We start from the raw sequence: 18,877 nt of genomic DNA, 5'->3' as shown, positions 1-18,877 counted from the left end.
CACTGCTGTTATTTTGAATATTCATTCAGTCGTATCACATAACATAACAGCATTAAGCTCAGACTGTATTCAGTTTCCTCCATATTTCAACCAGGCTGCTATTCAGCTGTGCTCAGTCTCTGTATAATGTAACACACAGTAAGACAGCTAATGAAGAGTGACAGTTCAGGCTGTAAGATGAGAATGATAAGGGTGTGTGTGTGTGTGTGTGTGTGTGTGTGTGTGTGTGTTTATGCTTTGCAAAGAAGCAGGGCTGAAGGTAGAGAGTTGATGTTTGTGTGTGGCGTCGTGTATTTGTGTGTTTGAGTGTGTCCAAATTTAATGACAACAATCATCTGATATGTGTGAGAGCATGAGGGTCTCTGCCTAAATATAGACGGCACCACATCATCAGGCTGTAATGTTTTCTTCAGTGTGTGTGTGTGTGTGTGTGTGTGTAAGTTTGTTAGACACAGTGTGGATCGGTTTACTGAGATCGTGTGTTTTTATTTTTTAACCTTTATTTATCCTGAGGGAGTCTGCAGCAGCACTGTATTTTATATTAACTGTCATAAAATATGACACACCGTCCCTTTGTTTTGATGTCCTCTGGTCTCTCATTTCTGGTGTATTTTTACTCCAGTATTTCTTTAGTAACTGAGAATAAACATGTTGATTATCCTTGATTTTTGTCAACATACTGTAGTAAACACTGGTATGGTCAGTGGATATAAATACTACGATACCCATGAGCCTCAGCCACAGTTTGCTATGGAGAAGAAGCCAGTCAAAGGTCCGAATCAGAGCTTTAACAATTCAGAATATTTTGTTGTTGCAGTTGCAACCAAAACCTGCCCCATGTTTACTAGATTCATCTAATGCTGACCCATAATCCAGAAGTGAACACAGGAGGCCTTCGAGTTAGTTAAGACGCCACGTAACCTTCACTTCCACGGCTCGAATCCAGCAGCAGACCTTTAGTGCACGTCACCCACGTCTCCCTCTCTCTTCGTTTCCAGTCACCTCTTCACTGTCGCTGTAATGAAGGACATAAAATGCAACCCTCACCCTCCCAAAAAAAGAAAACAAACTGCTGAATGTCTTATCAGGTTTCTACAAATTGCAATTTCTACACTTCTAAGCTTGATGATTGGATGTTTCCGAATGCTCCTTGGGAGTTGTAGTTGAACTCTCTCCTCAGGTTTTTATGCCCACAGGCCTGTATCTTTGACTTTTTATCAAATATCAAGTCATTTCCCCACACACTTGCTCATATTTTACATTGATGATTCAACCAAGAAAGTTTTACACTCATTTGAGCCTTGAAGGTGATCCGAGGAAGTGATGGGTGGATCAATACCAAAAGTATCAATACTAACTTCCTGCTAAATTGCCTCATACACATTATTATCAATGTCCAGTGTCAAAGAAGAGATCAGCTGTCATGCATATAACACCTTCCTTTGGTGCCCCACTTTAAAATTCGAAAAGAGAAATTACTTCAAAATTATTTTTATTTATTATTGCAGTGAAACGGAGGGAAAAAATGGGATTTGCCTTGAATTATTACAAATTAGTGAGCCATTCATTGTGCAATTTCATTATAGCTGGGTTATGAATACAAAAAAATGTATGAAACTAATGAGCTTGAGCTTCCAATGATGAATACACACACACACACACACACACACACAAACACACACACACAGAAGGGCAAAAACATAATTTGAGTTGGCAAACAGCAGACAAAACATGACGCATTTGTCTATCAAGGGACAGAAAACACACACACACAAACACACAGACACACACACACACACACACACACACACACACACAGACGGTCGGTCATGTTACAAATGAGTTGGTGTCTCTTACTTACAGCTCACAGCAGCAGCAGAGCTTCAGGGATAAATGTGTGTGAGAGTGTTTATATTTGTTTCTGTTTATATCTGTTTGTCTGCACGTGTGTTTGTGAGCGAGTGTACTGTACACACACACACACACATAAACACACACACACACACAGAAATACAGTAGAGGTTAAAGCCACTGACCTAATTTCACTCACGTTTATAGAAGGAATGTATTGATGTCACTTGTCAACATGACACCACCCCTCTGGCATCCACTGAGTGGCAAAACAAACTCACGACAGCGGCTATAAGTGAACGTATAGAGCTGAGATGATGGGAAGAAAACAAACTAGCAATAACTCCACACTAGTGAAGCAACTTTAGACTAAAAACAACTGAAAGTTTAAATTGTAGATACCTGATCCTATGGAACTTTTTCACAACAGTTAATTTGATAAATCACTACTGTAATAGATTATATAATGGTTTCTCTTTTTCAGTGAAGTGTCCCAGTGAAGCCAGTGAGCCAACATGCATAATATCAGGGCTTTAGGCCTGGTAAACATAAATGAAATGTGCCTATAATTAATGTTATTGTGGCTATCATATGTTGCTATGAGCAGTATGGACCTTTTCACATCATTAATGACGGCTCTGTTCTATTCTAAATGCATTTCCTGCTTTGAAAATGCAAAAAAATGTCTGCTGTGAAAAGCTTCAATTAAAAGATAGATTTATAATGATTCAAGTCCGTCTTAAAACAACAGTCAAGAGCCAGAATGAACATTGAAAAAGGTTTCGCTGTCGTTCGTCCTGTTCATACCGACCATTAGAGTCCCCACTTTCAGTGTAAATGATGGGGAACAAAATCCACAATCATGTGCAAAAATGTATTCAAATTTTTTTTTTTCTGAGGCCAATATGGGGCTTCATTAGTCTGAGTTAGTCAGATTAAATGGATATCTTCCAAAGTAGCAGCCGTTTAAGTATAAAATTCCCTCATTTTGTTACAAACTCTATAACTCAACAGTGAAACACTGTCCAGGGAAGCACAAAGAGAGGATTTTATTCTAAAAACACTGTAACTTTGTAAAGGATCCACTTGGTTTGACTAATCCAGACTGCTGAAGCCTAAAATTAGCTTCAGATAGACTTTGGAATACATTTTTGCACAAAACAAAGACTGTGGATTTTCTTACATTGAAAGCAATAATTAGGAAGGAATCTCTTAATGTTCGTTAAGAACAGGAGGAATCGCTACAGCAAACACCTGAGTATTATTTTAAGACAAAACTGATATGTCTGAGCATTCAGCCGGCACGCCTCTATCTGCTCCTGATGGAGGTTTTACAGTAAAACTGAAGTCTGAAACAGCAAATATGCATCTGTCTGCAGAGAAAAAGGTCAAAGGTTAAAGTATTTGTCAGCCTGATCTTAATCACAGAAACTCACAAGGACATTCTGCTTGTGTGTGAACAGGTTTTGTTGCAGAAAACAGCACTTGGTTATTTACACAACCTCTTAGAGAGCGCTGCTTAATGTTGCTTCTCTCCTGATTAGCTGTCAGGAGTCTACAAACTTGTGCCTGAATCTTTGTGCCTTCTGTCTCTGCAGTTGATTACAATAGATCTTTTTTTTTTTCACAGCCTAAGTTTAGACTTGTCAAACACAGGTTTAAGTAAGAGCATTAATTAACAACAGCTCCATTATGTTTATATGTGTCAAGGTCTTGTGCCTGCTTGCTGAATAATGGAGCAGAGTCATCGTTAATGTTCTTAGTTACACCTGTGCATTAAAAGCAGGTTAAAAAAACATGCAGAGAGAGAAAAGTCTGTTCTGGCTAAGAGCAAGAAACAAAGCATGCACGCAGACTTTGAGGTGCAGTGGCTGAATTCAAAATAGGGCTGGAAGGTGATGAGGTGGACAAAATATTAGAGACACCCTTCTGGCAAAAGGAGGTCACATTTCTGGGCTCATTCGGAGGCTTCAAATGTCTTTATCCCATAACGATGTGTCAATTTCTGTCATATAAACACACACATCCTCTCACAACTTACAGCGAGCCAAAATTGATTCATCTTAAAAATAATCAGGCATACAGGAACAAAATAAACCTTAAAAAAAAGTCCTATAGACAAATCCAGTAGCTGTTTTATATGTGAAAGCAGAGACGTCTCCAACAGATGAAGGTATTCTGCATAAATGTGGAAGTTATTCAGTCTCTAAACATAAAACTAAAATGAATTATGACGCAGGCTTTGTGAAGAAATAACATGAACGTAGCACTTCTGTCCGACCTCCACAGTCTGGCTGTTAAAGTGTGTAGGAATAACTTAGCTAATTAAACCCAGCAGGAATTACTTGTTAGCTTATGATTTAATAAATCAAACTCCGTGATTTTTTTTTTGCATTTTAATCAGAACAAAAGCATCGTTTAGGATAATAAAAAAAAATAAAAAAAATCTGAAACACAAGATACTGTAAAAGTAGAATTCTGAATGAAAAATGCAGTGAGCTAGCGGGAGAGATCAGCGGGGTGGCAGCTCTTGAGGATTTAATGAAGATATATGAAAGTTAAATTGATTTCGTGGAGCAGAAGCTTGTGACTTATACTTCCTGTGTCGGTTTCTTGTTAGAGCAGCTGATAAAAACTCACAGTACAGTAAAGAGACGTCTGTAAAAACTGGACTAGCTGAAAAATCAAATAAAGATTATAAACTGTATTTTAATAGGCATATGATGATTGTATTTTGAACATATTACTGCTTTTACGGGATCTCTTGGGCATATTTCTTGGCAAAAAATGTCCAAACACTGAGATCCTTTTACATAAATTACAGTGTGCAGGTTTACAAGTGAGGTGCCACCGCAGTAATGGTGACTGGCCTACTTCTGCCTGCAAACTGGATTCATCTATACTTATGATACAGTAAATTAATGATAAAATGCTGCATGAGGCATCCTTAAATTCCTGGTGATGCACAAGTGTGGAAAGGATATTAATATTGTGCGTTTATGTGTGTGTGTATTAGTGTGTGTGTGTGTGTGTGTGTGTGTGTGTGTGTCATGTCCGCTGAGCCCAGCACCTCTCCATCTCCTTAGGGGGCTTGACTTTGGCTGCTCCTAATTTCAGACATCAGCTGTCACCGCAAGCACAAGCACACACACACACACACACACACGCACGCTTTACACCTCATCTTTCACAAGTGTGTTGTGACAAAGTTGACTGCAGCGTCAGGGCCAATCCAGTGTGTGTGTGTGTTGGTTTGTGTGTTTTCTCTCTCTTGCTTTCCTCCTCTTTAACTATAAATCATGACGTTCAGGATCAGCTGTAAATAAGGCAGCGACCGTGGCAGAGGCGCAGATGGCTTGCTCTCACCCTGAGGCCGCCCTTAGCAACATGAACAGTTTGGTTGGCCGTCGTTGCACACACGCACACACACACGTATACGCAGCTTCCTAACCAGGATGAAGACACAACATGCTGGTGGCAAGAAGATAACAAACGGTCCTTAAACACACTTAAAGGTCCAGAGTGCAGGATTTAGTGACATCTAGTGGTGAGGTTGAAGATTGCAACCAACTGAATACCCCTACCCTCAACCCCTCCCTTTCAGTCGTGTAGGAGAACCACGAGGAATTGAGAATGACCACAATGTAAAGGTAGGTGGGAATAAAGATTAGTTTGTCAGGTGATGTGCACCGCGTCTCCTCAGTTTAACTATTTTTCAACTTTTCCATTTTGCTCTCTGCAGCAAAACACACAGCCGTGTTGCAGCGCTGTCACGCCCTGCTGCAGTGCAACAAGATGCATTGCTGTGTTGAAATTCATAAAAGCATGTTTCTCCTGCCAACAAGTCTGAGTAAACAAAAACATACATAGCTCCCCCATATCTGAAAAACATTATAAACAATACTTATGGGATTTCTTTAACGATTCCTTGGTTTCTATTCTATTTCTCGTATAACTATCTATTTGAAAATGAAAGCCACAGACTCTATATAAAGATGTTTGTAGCGAGGTGTGACGTCACCCGTTGGTTTGCATTGGAGCCGTTCTGAAGTCCAGAGCTGCAGCTTGTGGTCGGAACCATCTTTTCCATTTGGAGCCAGGAGCTTCCAGACAAGAAGAGCAGGGTGTTGTCTTTGAGGCTCTGGAAACCCTGCTACATTGAACCAAAGCTAACGCTAGTTTACTGGGAATACTCATGGATGTATCAAGAGAACTGGATAGAGCGTCGGAGGTTGGGCCCTGTTCATTCCTATGAAAGTTGCTCAGTGGTGCATGAAGCCAAAGAAGTTCGACTTCCGCATATAAAATTACCCGGATCTTCCTGGATCATTGGGCCCGTAGAGCAAGCGCACTAGTGCCTTTCACTAGCCGAGCCGGCTACTCCCGGTTTAGCCCTTTAGCTAACTTGAATAGGGATAAAACAATTCAATCGTGCGGCTCTTCAGGCTTTCAAAATGTGATCAGACCGAATGAATCGAATTCTGATAGTGAGACGAGTCATTTCACGGGGGTTGTGATGCTCAAAAAAATTTATCTGCTGATTTACAGACGTCTCTTTCACAATGTAAGTCTATGGAAAGAAGTCTTTTTGGGCCCAATAACGTCACCTGATGTTGTAATTCCACGGTTTGGCCGCTATGTCAAATTGGCCTCACAGCCCGGCGCTGTTCCTGTGGGTTTGGGAATACTGAGTGCTGCTCACTTGGGCTAACGTTAGCTACTTTAGCTGAATTATGCTAACAGGGCAAAATCACTGTTTATTCTTCAAACAGAGGCTCCAAAGGTCTGACTCAGTGTGAGTCCTGGAGCTGGGGAGAACAGCAGGAGAGCAAACTGTCAATCACAGCTATATTGTTCCACATCTTTCTCTCCTCAGTTCCTGTCATCTTGCTACTGTCATTTATCAATAAAGGCATATAATTCTTAAAAAGTCTATATTTTTATTCTAGGGCTCTATTGGAATATCTTTGCATGATTTACAGTCCAAAAAACTTTATTTATCTTATACTGGCTCTTTATGCAGCCCTTCATTTCCCTGACTTTTGACTTGTAGGGAGCATTTTTACATATATTCCCCTCAGGTTTTGGACCTTTGACCACTGTTTAACATATACATCCAACACCATAACGTTATAAAAATAACAGAAAATCACAAAAAGCTTAAACTCACCAGCTTATAAATGACCAAAGCATATTTTCAGCAATGTCTTATGTGTCATATTTCAGTAGCCTAATAACAGATGAGTACCAGCCAATTTTTTTTTTGGTTTCAAGGACCCCAGTGACTATTTCATAGACAAACTGAATGAGTCAGAATATCTGCGGCTAAATGACTGCAGAATCAGCCGTGTTGTGGTGCTTGAGGACCAAATGTTACCCAACTGTGGAAACCAGTCCAGGAACCAGGCATGCCAGATTTAGGCCATTGTTAGGGCAAAACCATTTTGAGAACTTGAGGATAGTCAAGCCCTAGTTTCTTTATTGCTACATTAGGACTATTTTAAGGTAATTGCATTCATTTATATACTTTTCATGACTATAATCCCTCAACATAAATACAATTCCTCTATTGCACTTGCTGCTCCACCTACCTCAGTCTTCATTTTTTCCCTCCTTTACATCTTTCCTGGTGAATCATGTTTCAAATCCTGGAGAAGACGGACACTGGAAGCTCTAGGTTATGATGATTCTGCACATAAAAAACAGAACAAAACAAAAACACACATAAACTGTGTTTCCTGAGATGTCAGACCTGGATGCAGTTCCTCTGTTGCCCTCCAGGCAGCAGTGTGAGCTGTGTGTCTATTTTTAGCTCGCCATCAGCTAGAGGACAAGATATTTATAGCATGAGATCTATTCACTGTTACACTGCTGAGGCTCAGCCACGCACACACACACACATACACACACTGGGAGGGCACATCCTTGCACACACGGAAAAAAACATGACCGATTTATAAACACACACTCATGCATGCAGTCATTCAGAGGCGATCAGATGCCTTAAGACATTTTTCTGCATCAAACCACCGCTGACAGAAAAAAAATGTTAGCTGACACAAGCATTAATGAGCACGACACGTTTACACACATGCTCATGACACTGTTAAAACTGGAGAAACACGCATGAACGAGGACATATGTGAGCGAAGATGTGAACACAGAATCAACAATGTTCGCCCCGCACAAATATACGCACACAACCATAAGATATTCATGCATGCATGTGTCCGCTTTTACACTGATACGCACAGAAACTAGTGGTCCAAGAGTCGCCGCACACTCATGCGAGCATGCACACAGCACGCCTTGATGTGCCTCCACACAAACACAGAGGCAGCGTTTGTTCACTAAGTGCCACTCTAAAAGCCCCCGAACCAGCTCTCCAGTTCACACTCCAGTGCCCGCTGGAGCCGGCTAATGCTCCCTGTGGAGACGCTCTGCACACACACACACACACACACACACACACAGACACACACTCATCTGCTCAGATTCCACTGGCAGCTCCAGTCTTAAACACAGAAGACAAAACACGCTCAGCCGACATGATGCAGCTGTGGTCAGCATGCAGCGGTGCCCTGTGCCAACACACATCGAGGTTCAAGCCATTAATAGACCACAGAGATAAATATTTCTTCTTGGATATATTTCAATAATTCAACATATTTATAAGATGAGAATCAAGGTAAATTATGTTATGCAGGCTGCCACGTTCACCACCGCCGTGTTCAGACCACTATATACTCACCATAGAGAAAGAAAAGCTTTTTGGCTAAAACCTGCTGCAGTTTCTCAGAAGTCTTTGCACCGGCTGGGAGGATCAGGTCAGGACAAAACACTCCCTTTCACTGCTGCCTGGGCTGTAGCTGGCTACTCAGTCAAGTACAGAAGATGAAAGAGAGTGTCTGAGTCAGTTAGGCCTAAAAAAAGAAAAAAAATGTCAGACCGCAGAAACAGCAGAAAAAACTCGAGTGAATACTGCTTTTGTATTTTTGAAGAAGCAAATCTCTGAAGATGGATAAAGAACCTCTGAGTGATCGCTTGATTACTGTTTGGCATCACTAACCAGATTATCTATTATACAGCTACTCTGTTTCTGACCACTAATGGCACTATGAAGCAATGTTTTAATGAGCCGGTTCCATTTAGTTTGTATATCGTACTCTGCAAACACGAGTATAATGCACATGTACGCACACGAGTATGTATCTGACGTCATACATTCCTGCTGACTGCAGAGGGCGACGTCCTGCTGGGTTCAGACTGGATTGAAGTGAAGTAGGTATGAATTATACACTCTACAAAACACTCTATACACTCTACTAACTACAGACTACACATGTCCTGTCCTCTCATATTTTTAAAGTTACCTCAAGAATCAGAGATGAGCAAAATGTAACTACTTTCTTCTCTACAGTAAAAAAAAATCAGGGCAATTTGTGCCTCTAAAACCTGCGCAACTGTCCAGGAGAGCGCAGTCTTCCTCTGCACAATGTAAAGGCCCCTTTACACTTTGTGATTTTGGAGCCTGTCTGAGACAAAAGCAGACAATCGTGAGAACAACGTGGTAAAATATTCAGTTGTCAGTCCAAACTGGTGCACTGTGAAACACGTGCACTGATGACTGATTTGGACCTTTGGAGACTAAAGACTCACCACACATTCAGCGCACAATCTGACATGCATCATTAATGTCGTGCGGTCTGACACAGATTGCAACCAAGATTATATCATAGGCATCTTGTATAATGTGACATGTAATAAACTTACATGATACATGTTGTTACACAGTCTAAAAGCGCCTTTAGACTAGCATGTTCATTGTGTGAGCTAGTCATGGTACTGGTTGGCAGTGGTGGTAACCTGCGAAGAAATGCAATGTCAAGTCAAGAGTTAACAATGCAGGTTTCAAACTCAGTTTTACAAATGTTTTATAAGGAAGCTGTGTGCAGTCAATATATTTGTGGGCCTCTAGGACATAAAAAACTTGTTTTGCTGAAAATAAGCAAAAATTTGCTTTCTTGCCAGTTTCATGTCTGTGTTTAGAGTGGAGCTGGAGTCAGGAAAGGATTCATTTAGCTTAGCATAAAGACTGGAGACAGGTGGAGACAGCTAGCCTAGTCAAAAAAAAACCTGCACATCTTAAACTCACTAATTAACACATTTGTATCTCATTTGCTTAATTTGTACAAAAACAGAAAAAGTAAGTAAGCAAGCTTTTATTTATATAACACTTTTTAAAAAACACAGTTACAAAGGACTTCACAGACACATACACATGCAATATTGAAACAGATTAATAACACAGACAAACACGACAGAGAGAAATCAACCAAAATGGAATAAAACAGGACACGAGGACAAGAAGGCAGGTCTATAGAAAGGCTTGATGATATAAACGGGTTTTGAGGCGTCCAAGGATTTGGCAGATTTAACAGATTGTGTAAGATGATTCCAGAGTCGGGGCTGAGAACACAAATGTGCGGTCACCTTTCGATAGATAGAAGGCCGAGATTTGAGGATCGAAGAGGTTGTGAAGTGGAACGAGGAACATGGAGCTCAGAAATGTATCTAGCACAGTTTATTCTGAATTATTCTGAATTTATTCTGAAAATAAAACATTACCTTTAATGTCAAGAGAGTCCAAACCAATTTGTGTTTTTGTCACTTGAAGATTTACCCAAACTTCTGGAAGTCATGCTGGTTCCTGCTGGTTCATTTACTTTCCTCTCGTGTCTGTGTTTTCATGCCATTAATATTTGTCATCTTGTGTTTTTCTCTCTTTCCTTTGTCTCAATTTTTTTTTTTTTTTACTTTAATAACATAATTAAAGTGCAGCCTAAAAAAATCAGCTAAAATGATGCAGACAGACAAACAGATAAAACAGAAACCCATTAGGGCACCTGTAGCTGGGGGTTTGCTGTCAGTCTATTCATGATGCTCGTTAGCATTACAAAGTGAGCCGTCTGTGATGGCGACCGAGAGAACAAAACAGGTAAAAGCAGACCTCGCTAACGGCGTCTGACAGGCAGAGAAAAACACAAAATAGTTTAGGTTTGTATGTGGGGAATATATTAAAAAAAAAAAAAAAAATGCTGTCACAACATTTTTCTTCCTACTTTTATGTCTCTGGAAGAGATTTTTGCTGCCGAGCTGTTTTTACATTCACACGTCAGGTGAACGGTTTCACTGAAGGCAACGCTCAAGTCTCCTGAAACAGAAAACATAGCTGAACACAAGCGCAGCATATAAATGTGTGTATGTATGCAGCTTTCTATTGTGCATTCATTTTGCACTCTGCTGCACTCAAGGTGTATGAAGATGAAAGAGGTACGTGTACTCTGCAAAAAAAAAAAAAAAAAAAACTCCCAGCAGCTGTGGTGAAAAAATGACTAAGAAGCCCAGAGAAGAAGAGGATTTAACAATTGTTTTATATATTGAGCTGAAAAATAAGAAAAGAAAAGATAAAATGACTGATGTTGAACCACTAAATCAATCCTGGGAACAAGGTGGAGAGTTGGAGACACATAAAGTCAATAAACAAGATGAGAGGAGAAGTAAACCCGATATTTTAGATGATGTAGTGACAGCTGGCGTGTAAAGAATCCGACTAGTTGGGGCAGCAGGCCTGATCACACCTCTGAGTCTGAAACGTGTGAGGAGCTTTGTTTACTCTATAAACATGTTCAGTCTGTAAGAATCTGCCAGAACTAGTTGCTGACTGCTCGGCTTCATCCAGGAGCTTCACAGTGGAGCAGCGATGGTCGGTCGTCTACTTCGGTGTCGTGTTTTTCTGAGCTTGTCTAGGATTTCAAGTAGCGACCTGCAAGTTGCGAACTCGTCGGTTTGTTTCTCGTAGATTCTTGGGAGGTGGATACCTAAATTGAATTTAAAAGGTTGAGGTTTATACAAATTTGATGGATAGTATCTTGAAAAAGGAGGCAACTCATTTATCATTGATTTGGTGATTTGCTAGTCAAAAAATGGAGCTTAATTTGTTACATGAAGTTAAAACCTGGTTTATACTGTAGTATAGTCATTAAAATGTTGTTGAAACAACAGTTATATGTCCCTTACACATCTAGAAAACAGATACTTTTCAACCAAATTTGATTTTAACCTCGATATTTACACATAGTTTGACCTCCAAATGACATTATCATCATTTACTGGGCAGGTTGTAGTGGGTGAGCAGCTCTACATAATCATTGTAATCATTTATCATGCAAAAAAAAGCTCAACATTTCCTGGTTCCAGCTCCTTAAACGTGAGGATTTTCTGCTTTATTTTGTCATTTACTGTATATATATATTTCATTGTGCATTAAATGTTTTCTGGTATGAAATGAGACAATGACACTGAACACGTTTCAGTTTAGTTTTATTGGAACCACACAGTCGATTCACAGCTGCCCAGATAGACGTTACTGCTGCACTGCAGAAACTCCCATCTGCTGCGTGAACGTATATGTGTGTGTGTGTGTGTGTGTGTGTGTGTGTGTGTGAGTGTGTGTGTGTGTGTGTGTGTGTGAGTTCAACATCATAACTTTGGCACAAGACCTCAAAGACTTCATGATTCATTTCAGGGTCATGCAGCCCTGCAGCGTCAAATAAGTTAAAACAGCAAAATGACTAAACACGAGTTATAAAACAATAAATTATAAACAGAGAGAAGCTGTACAGACTGTAAAACCAGATCATCAGCAGGTTAAACATGTTAAACAACATCAGGTTAAAAAAAACAACAACAATAAGTCACAGGTAAACTGAACAATATTAACAGAATATACATGATTACATTTTGGCTTGGCTGCTGTCTCAGGCAAGCACTAACACTGACAAATGAGAGGATGGAGGTCAGACACACACACACACACACACACACACACACACACACACACACACACACACACACACACACACACACACATACTCTCTCTCTTTCCAGTTACACAGTGAAATACAAGGGCTCTGTTAAACACATCCAACAAAGGTCTCTTAACTCCCTCTAGTGGTGGAAAGGTGAAAAACATAGCTTCCTTTGGCACACACACACACACACACACACACACACACACACACACTAACACACACACACACTAACTAACACACACACACACACACATTCCTGTAGGCACATCATCATACCTGTAAGGCCAGCGATCATGCCCAAATTACTCCAATTAACTTATCCAGTTTCTGATCAATAATTCAGATTGTCATGGTAACATCCATATTTTGCTACATATACATGGTCATATATTATCAGCTTGTGGTTCTCAGTATTTTTTAGAGTGTCTGATGAGGTGATTCATTTAAATTTTTGCGGTAAAAAGCTTGATTTTTGGTTTTCAAAGGGAATATGTTTAAAAAAGGATTAAGAAGTGCAGGAGGGATCACTAACAGCGGTTTCACACGCTTGTTAAGTGTGATAAAAATATATTTAACAGTTGAAAGGATCCCAAAATGTAAGATTTACTGACATTACCTGTTTTTAACAACATTTAATGGCCTTTTGAAGAGGTAAAAGGCAGACAAATGTTGTCCAGTTTGGGGTATTTTCTTAATTTTCCTTCATCTTACTAACCTTGAGGACATTTAGCATTTTGGCAGATATGTAGCAGCACACACACACACACACACACACACACACACACACACACACACACACACACACACACACACACACACACACACACACACACGCATGCACACACACACACTCTGTCCCTCCTGCTGCTCTGCTCCGTCCTGACATTCAGACTGATGGGAACAGCTAAGCTCCAGCTGAGCAGCTCTGAATCCCGGCCTAACCCGCTCTGCTTCATATCAGCAGCTGATACAGCACAATCCAACAAGAGAGGACTCAAATTAAATGCAAAACATGCTCGCGTGACCAGGAATGTCATTAATAGTCGCTGTCAAGCAGGCTCCATCATGTAGAGAGTGATTTAAGAAAACATTAATGTTTGTTCTTCCTCAAAAATGTCCTATTTGATTGTGGGGTCAACTGCAATTCAATCAGTGTTTTTGGACAGTTTTCTTGGAGGCAGAACTCAACAACAAACTCAAAATCATTATGAGCTGGTAAAGTTGATATGGTTAACATGTTAGAAAACTATTGCCAGGTTACACAAGTGCAACATTCATTCATTTTGAGGGAAATATTTGGCTCTTTAGTTGCTAAATGCTCCGCTACGTTCACCAGCTAGAAGCTAACGGTGTCTGTTTGCTGTTTGTTGCTGAGCGGGTAGCGTACGATGTTCGGTGGATTAATCAGAGCTTTTTCTCTGAGAAAAGCCGCCTGCTGCTGCTGAAACTAAACCAGGACAGTAAAGTTTGGGTCAGCTCCACTGAGCTGCAGATTTGGTGATAACTTCCGACACTACGCGTGACCCCTTTCACATCACACGTAGTGATTTGAGCCACTGTTAATATAAAAATAATAATTAGTGCAGCTTTCAAATTCTAGTCAAAAAACAGGGAGATTATCAATTTGATTGTTTGATTGTGTAGTATATATATATTTATATCTTTTACATGTATAAAAAGTCTCTTATATACAGTCTGGTGTTTACATGTAAGTAGTTGATGGTGGTATAGTTTTGATTAATGTAATCTATTTTATATTTATAGCTGTTAGACTGTCAGATTTACCTAAAAATCTTGGGTTAACCAACGACTGTCATGGATATTATGGACATCTAGATCTTTTCTCCATTAGATAATATTTTAGCTGTAGATAAACACAACATACATAAGAAATGACTGGAGATGAAGACTTGACTCCAAATCCAAAAGGCATGTTTGCAGGGTCAGAGAAAGCATTTACTTTCTAAAAGAGACAGGAATCAGTTCTCGGGATGTTGCAGCGAGGTGGCAGGTAGGTTATTTTCTGGACTAGAGGCACAGAAATAAAATATATAAAACAGAGACGTTCACTCTGCGGGGAAGGAACCGTTTAGCTCGTCGTCTGTTTACATCGCGATGAGGAGACACTGAAAACCTTCTGGCAAACCTTCACTAAACACACACACCCACATGCATGAACGTTACTGTGGCGAAACGTTTTCACAGTCCTGCCAACTTACAGAAATGCCACAACGACACACGCAACACGCAACACGCACGCACACACGTTAAAACTGCACCAGCTACTTTCTCTCTTTGGGACTGATTTTGCACCATTTATCTGGTTTATCTTATCCTGTAACCATCCTGTATATATTTCCTGCATTATTATATTTACTATCATCCCTACATGGCACACAGCACTGATCCCATGTTGTAAATAGACCACAAAAATGTACAGTACAGTATGAGGAGAGGATTATTATTGCACTCAAACATATTCAGCAGAACCAACACGACACATGACCAGTGTGTATCTGTTTATAATGAGTTTTAGTGACTTTCAGTGGTGTCTCGTTATATGTTGCGCTGTGGAGAAGGATATTTTGAGTTTGTACTACAGAAGTAACTGTAAAGAACTTGAACTTGAATTTAAATCAGCTTACAGGCAGAGAAGGAAACAGAATCAAGCTAACAGGATAACTTTGTGCTACCGTCTCCTCCCTGCCTGCTATTCCATCCTTTTCCCATTTTCCCTCCAACTCTTTTCACTTCTTCCCCGTTATGAATTCCTTCCTCTCTCTTTACATCTCCACCTCCTACTCTCCTCTCTCTCTCTCTCTCTCTCTCTCTCTCTCTGTCTGTCTCTCTCTCGCCGTCTCTCTCCTACTCGGCCCTGGAGACATTTTGCATTTACATCACATTACACAGTCTGAGATGATGAGAGCGCGGCATACCTGTCAGTCTCGATACAGTGCTGCTCCTGCCTCCAGGTGAGGAGGAGGAGGAGGACACTCTACACACAAACACAAACACACACACACACATGCACACACTCACCTGTCATCCCAATTTCATATCAAACAGATGCACACACACACACACACACACACCTTTCGCTCTCTGTGTTGCAGTTAGCTCGCTAACACACGGACGCTTGAAGAAAAGCATGCAGCCGATAGATTTCAATACAATCTCTCCTGCAGAGGATCATGGGATATGAGTCTTCATATGACCTCTGCTTGCCTTCAGAAGTTATTTCACATTGTCTCTGGTGCTTTGTAACACTGGCCAAAAAAAATAAAATAAAAATTGCGATGCAACCTTAAGACGCAGGATTAAATTCCATCTCAGAGCAGATCCAGAGCTGCTGCTTCCTTCCTTCTCTCCAGTGTGTCGTCTGTATGTTAACACTACTTCAGTAAAGGATTTTCTGGGGCCAAAGCCAGAATTTTCTCTCATATGTCTCAAGGTTTTCCTCCCACACTAGCGTTTTTTAGATTGTTTTACTGGTTTGCTGTCCTTCATTAAGCGCCACAACGATAGCAGGTGTATGCATTGAGCCTTATGTCTTCACTTTGGAGAGCGATCTTGAGAAGATGAATTTTTTGGTGTTTGAAAAAGCAGATTTAGATCGGAATTAATCTTAGTGCAGAAATGGCCTAAAAAAGGTCAATAAGCCCTTACTTGTAAAACTTTAGCAGACTTTGTTCAACTTTCTTTTCCTTGTAATTTGAAAATCTTACAAGATACGAGATGGTTAAGAACTAGAAGCAGAATTTGGCCTTTCTATTGCTCACACAGTTGCCAGTAAATAATTGTAGGTTATTTAATGGCTCTACAGTCAGTTTAAACATTTTACTGACAATCAAAATAACTGATATGTAGGCTCATGCTACTGTTTGAGAAGCAGGTGCAGCTTCGTTGCAAAAATACTGCTGTAAGTCTTCAAATCTACCGGTGAGACTTTTGTCACACTGTACATGCTGATACTGTACATCCGTCCCTACTAGCAGTAGGGCTGGTAGGTGCCGGGCGGCCCCGTCCCTATAGGCGTGATGATAAGGTAGTTGGAGGGCACGTAGCCTCTCTGCCCTCCTCTCAACTCCACCAGGCTCCATTCATTGTTCCCTCTCTTGTCGTGTGGCTCCAGGACACGAACCGGCTCACCAGCCCGCATCGACACTTCGTGGTTTCCTCTCGCCATGAAGTCATAGGCAGCAAATACCTGGAAAAGAGGACGCAGAGTTAAAAACAAAAAGTCTACAGCCGTGGTAGCAACCTTGTTAAGATGACAATGTAGAGGCAACTTGTGATTCCTAGATCCTTACTATCAGTAGAGGAGAAAAAATATAAAATATAGCTGGAGGATGATGTGACAGGAATGAATCCAAAGACATCTCCAGCTCAGTTTGTCAGACTTTGCTTAACTTTGATGACATTTTAGCATGTTAGCATGCAAGGCAAGCTGTAGCATGTTAGCATGCTGAGAGTTATCATGTTATCACCGGATATTTGCAAGTTAACATTCTCACAATTAGCATGTTAATATTGGATATTAACTTGCGAGCAAGCTAACATACACACTCTTAGCCGGGCAATAAATTCAATATGATCATTTATTGACTTTCAGAAATATCATATTGTGATGATGTGAGATTAAGTTATCGTTTTATCACTTCTGTTGATCAAATTAATGATTCAGAGAAATTAAAATTTAAGTTTTTGTTTCACACATATGAAGAGTTTGGAGTCATGTGAGGCACAACAGTGGAAAACGGTCAATGCTCTCAACTTCATCATTTTCATTAATGTTGTATTTTACTGTAACATGCTAATGTTTAGCATCTAAGCATACTATGTTAACATTGATGTAGAAGTACAGTTGAGGCTGATGGGTATAGTTTTAGAGATATCCTCTCATGAACTGATGTCAAAAGAATTAACAACACACGACTTCATGAAATGAGGTAAAGGTAGCACACACACACACACACACACACACACACACACACACACACACACACACACACACACACACACACACACACAACTGCAATTCATTGTAATGCTCTTTGAAAAGGTTAAGTCCACTAGTTATGTCTTGACAAACCCCATCTCATCACACAGACACACACACACACACACACACACACACACACACACACACACACACACAGAACAAAGGCGTCCTAATGAGTCCTGTGTTGCTATGACAGAGCGCTCCAGCCCTGCTAATAGCTGAGTTTAGCCGGCTGCTCGGTGTCATTAACAAACCCTTCACCTCAACTCACCTCTCAGCTACGACATCAGCTCTGCCCTGACGGTCTACGCTAATTAGCATATAATTAGCATTTTGCCCAGTAGAGGCAGGGAGGAGGAAAAATAAAAAAATAAAAGAGTAGAGAGTGACCATGGCTATCAGCTGCGGAGTGATTCATGTTGCTGCAGCAAAGTTTCTGATGGAAATGAACTAGTCGAGTGTAGTGTAGATAATCAGTGCCTCTTTGTGGTGGAATATGGTTATGACCATATGGTGAGGCCACAAGTGAGGGTAAAAATAAGAGTGTTAGCATCAAAATGTCAGAGGGTGGTCTCTGACAGACTGAAGCACTAAAGCCATATTGGAACGCTATATCAAGAAGCTGTAAAAACTTTCTTTAGGATTTTGAACAGGAAGGGGAGTCTGGAGATGAGTATAGTTTTGAGGGTTTGCTTTGTGTCAGCAGATTCAAACTCCTTCCTGTCAGCTCGGACTTTCAATGACCTCTTATTTTGGCAAATCTCTGGTGTTATTGTCAGACAGAAATTATTTACCAAGGCTACCGGTAATTTGTGGGCTGCGGCATAGAGACACTGAAATTACTGTTACACGCACAAAGCGTCTGACGGCATTAACACTAAATAGGTCAGTGACAGGACTGTTATGTAATCTGCCACAGACACCAAATATGTGACTGAGAATTAAATCAAGAGACCTTAAAGGGCATATACACAAAAAAACTTCATGTGTTTTAAAGGGGACATATCATGCACATTTGCAGGTTTATATTTATATTCTGGGGCTCTATTGGAATATCTTTGCGTGATTTACAGTTCAAAAAACTTCTTATTTATCTTGCACTGGCCCTTTATGCAGCCTCTCAGCTCAGCTTCTGTCTGAAACAGGCTGT

At 40.4% G+C, this 18,877-nt stretch overlaps 1 protein-coding gene across 3 annotated transcripts in view; it reads right to left on the bottom strand.

The window, feature by feature from the left end:
* Positions 1-12,094: 12,094 nt before the first annotated feature.
* arhgef37 (Rho guanine nucleotide exchange factor (GEF) 37) overlaps positions 12,095-18,877 on the bottom strand; it is a 31,896-nt gene continuing 25,113 nt past the window's right edge. For all 3 annotated transcript variants that reach the window (XM_042419170.1, XM_042419172.1, XM_042419171.1), the window contains exon 17: positions 12,095-16,932. In XM_042419170.1, coding sequence (XP_042275104.1) covers positions 16,714-16,932 — 219 coding nt within the window. In that variant the 3' untranslated portion in view covers positions 12,095-16,713. The remainder of the gene's footprint in view (positions 16,933-18,877) is intronic.

The sequence above is a fragment of the Thunnus maccoyii genome, chromosome 8, assembly GCF_910596095.1.
Source record: "Thunnus maccoyii chromosome 8, fThuMac1.1, whole genome shotgun sequence".
NCBI lineage: Eukaryota > Metazoa > Chordata > Actinopteri > Scombriformes > Scombridae > Thunnus > Thunnus maccoyii.
This window is presented reverse-complemented; position numbering and strand designations above follow the sequence as displayed.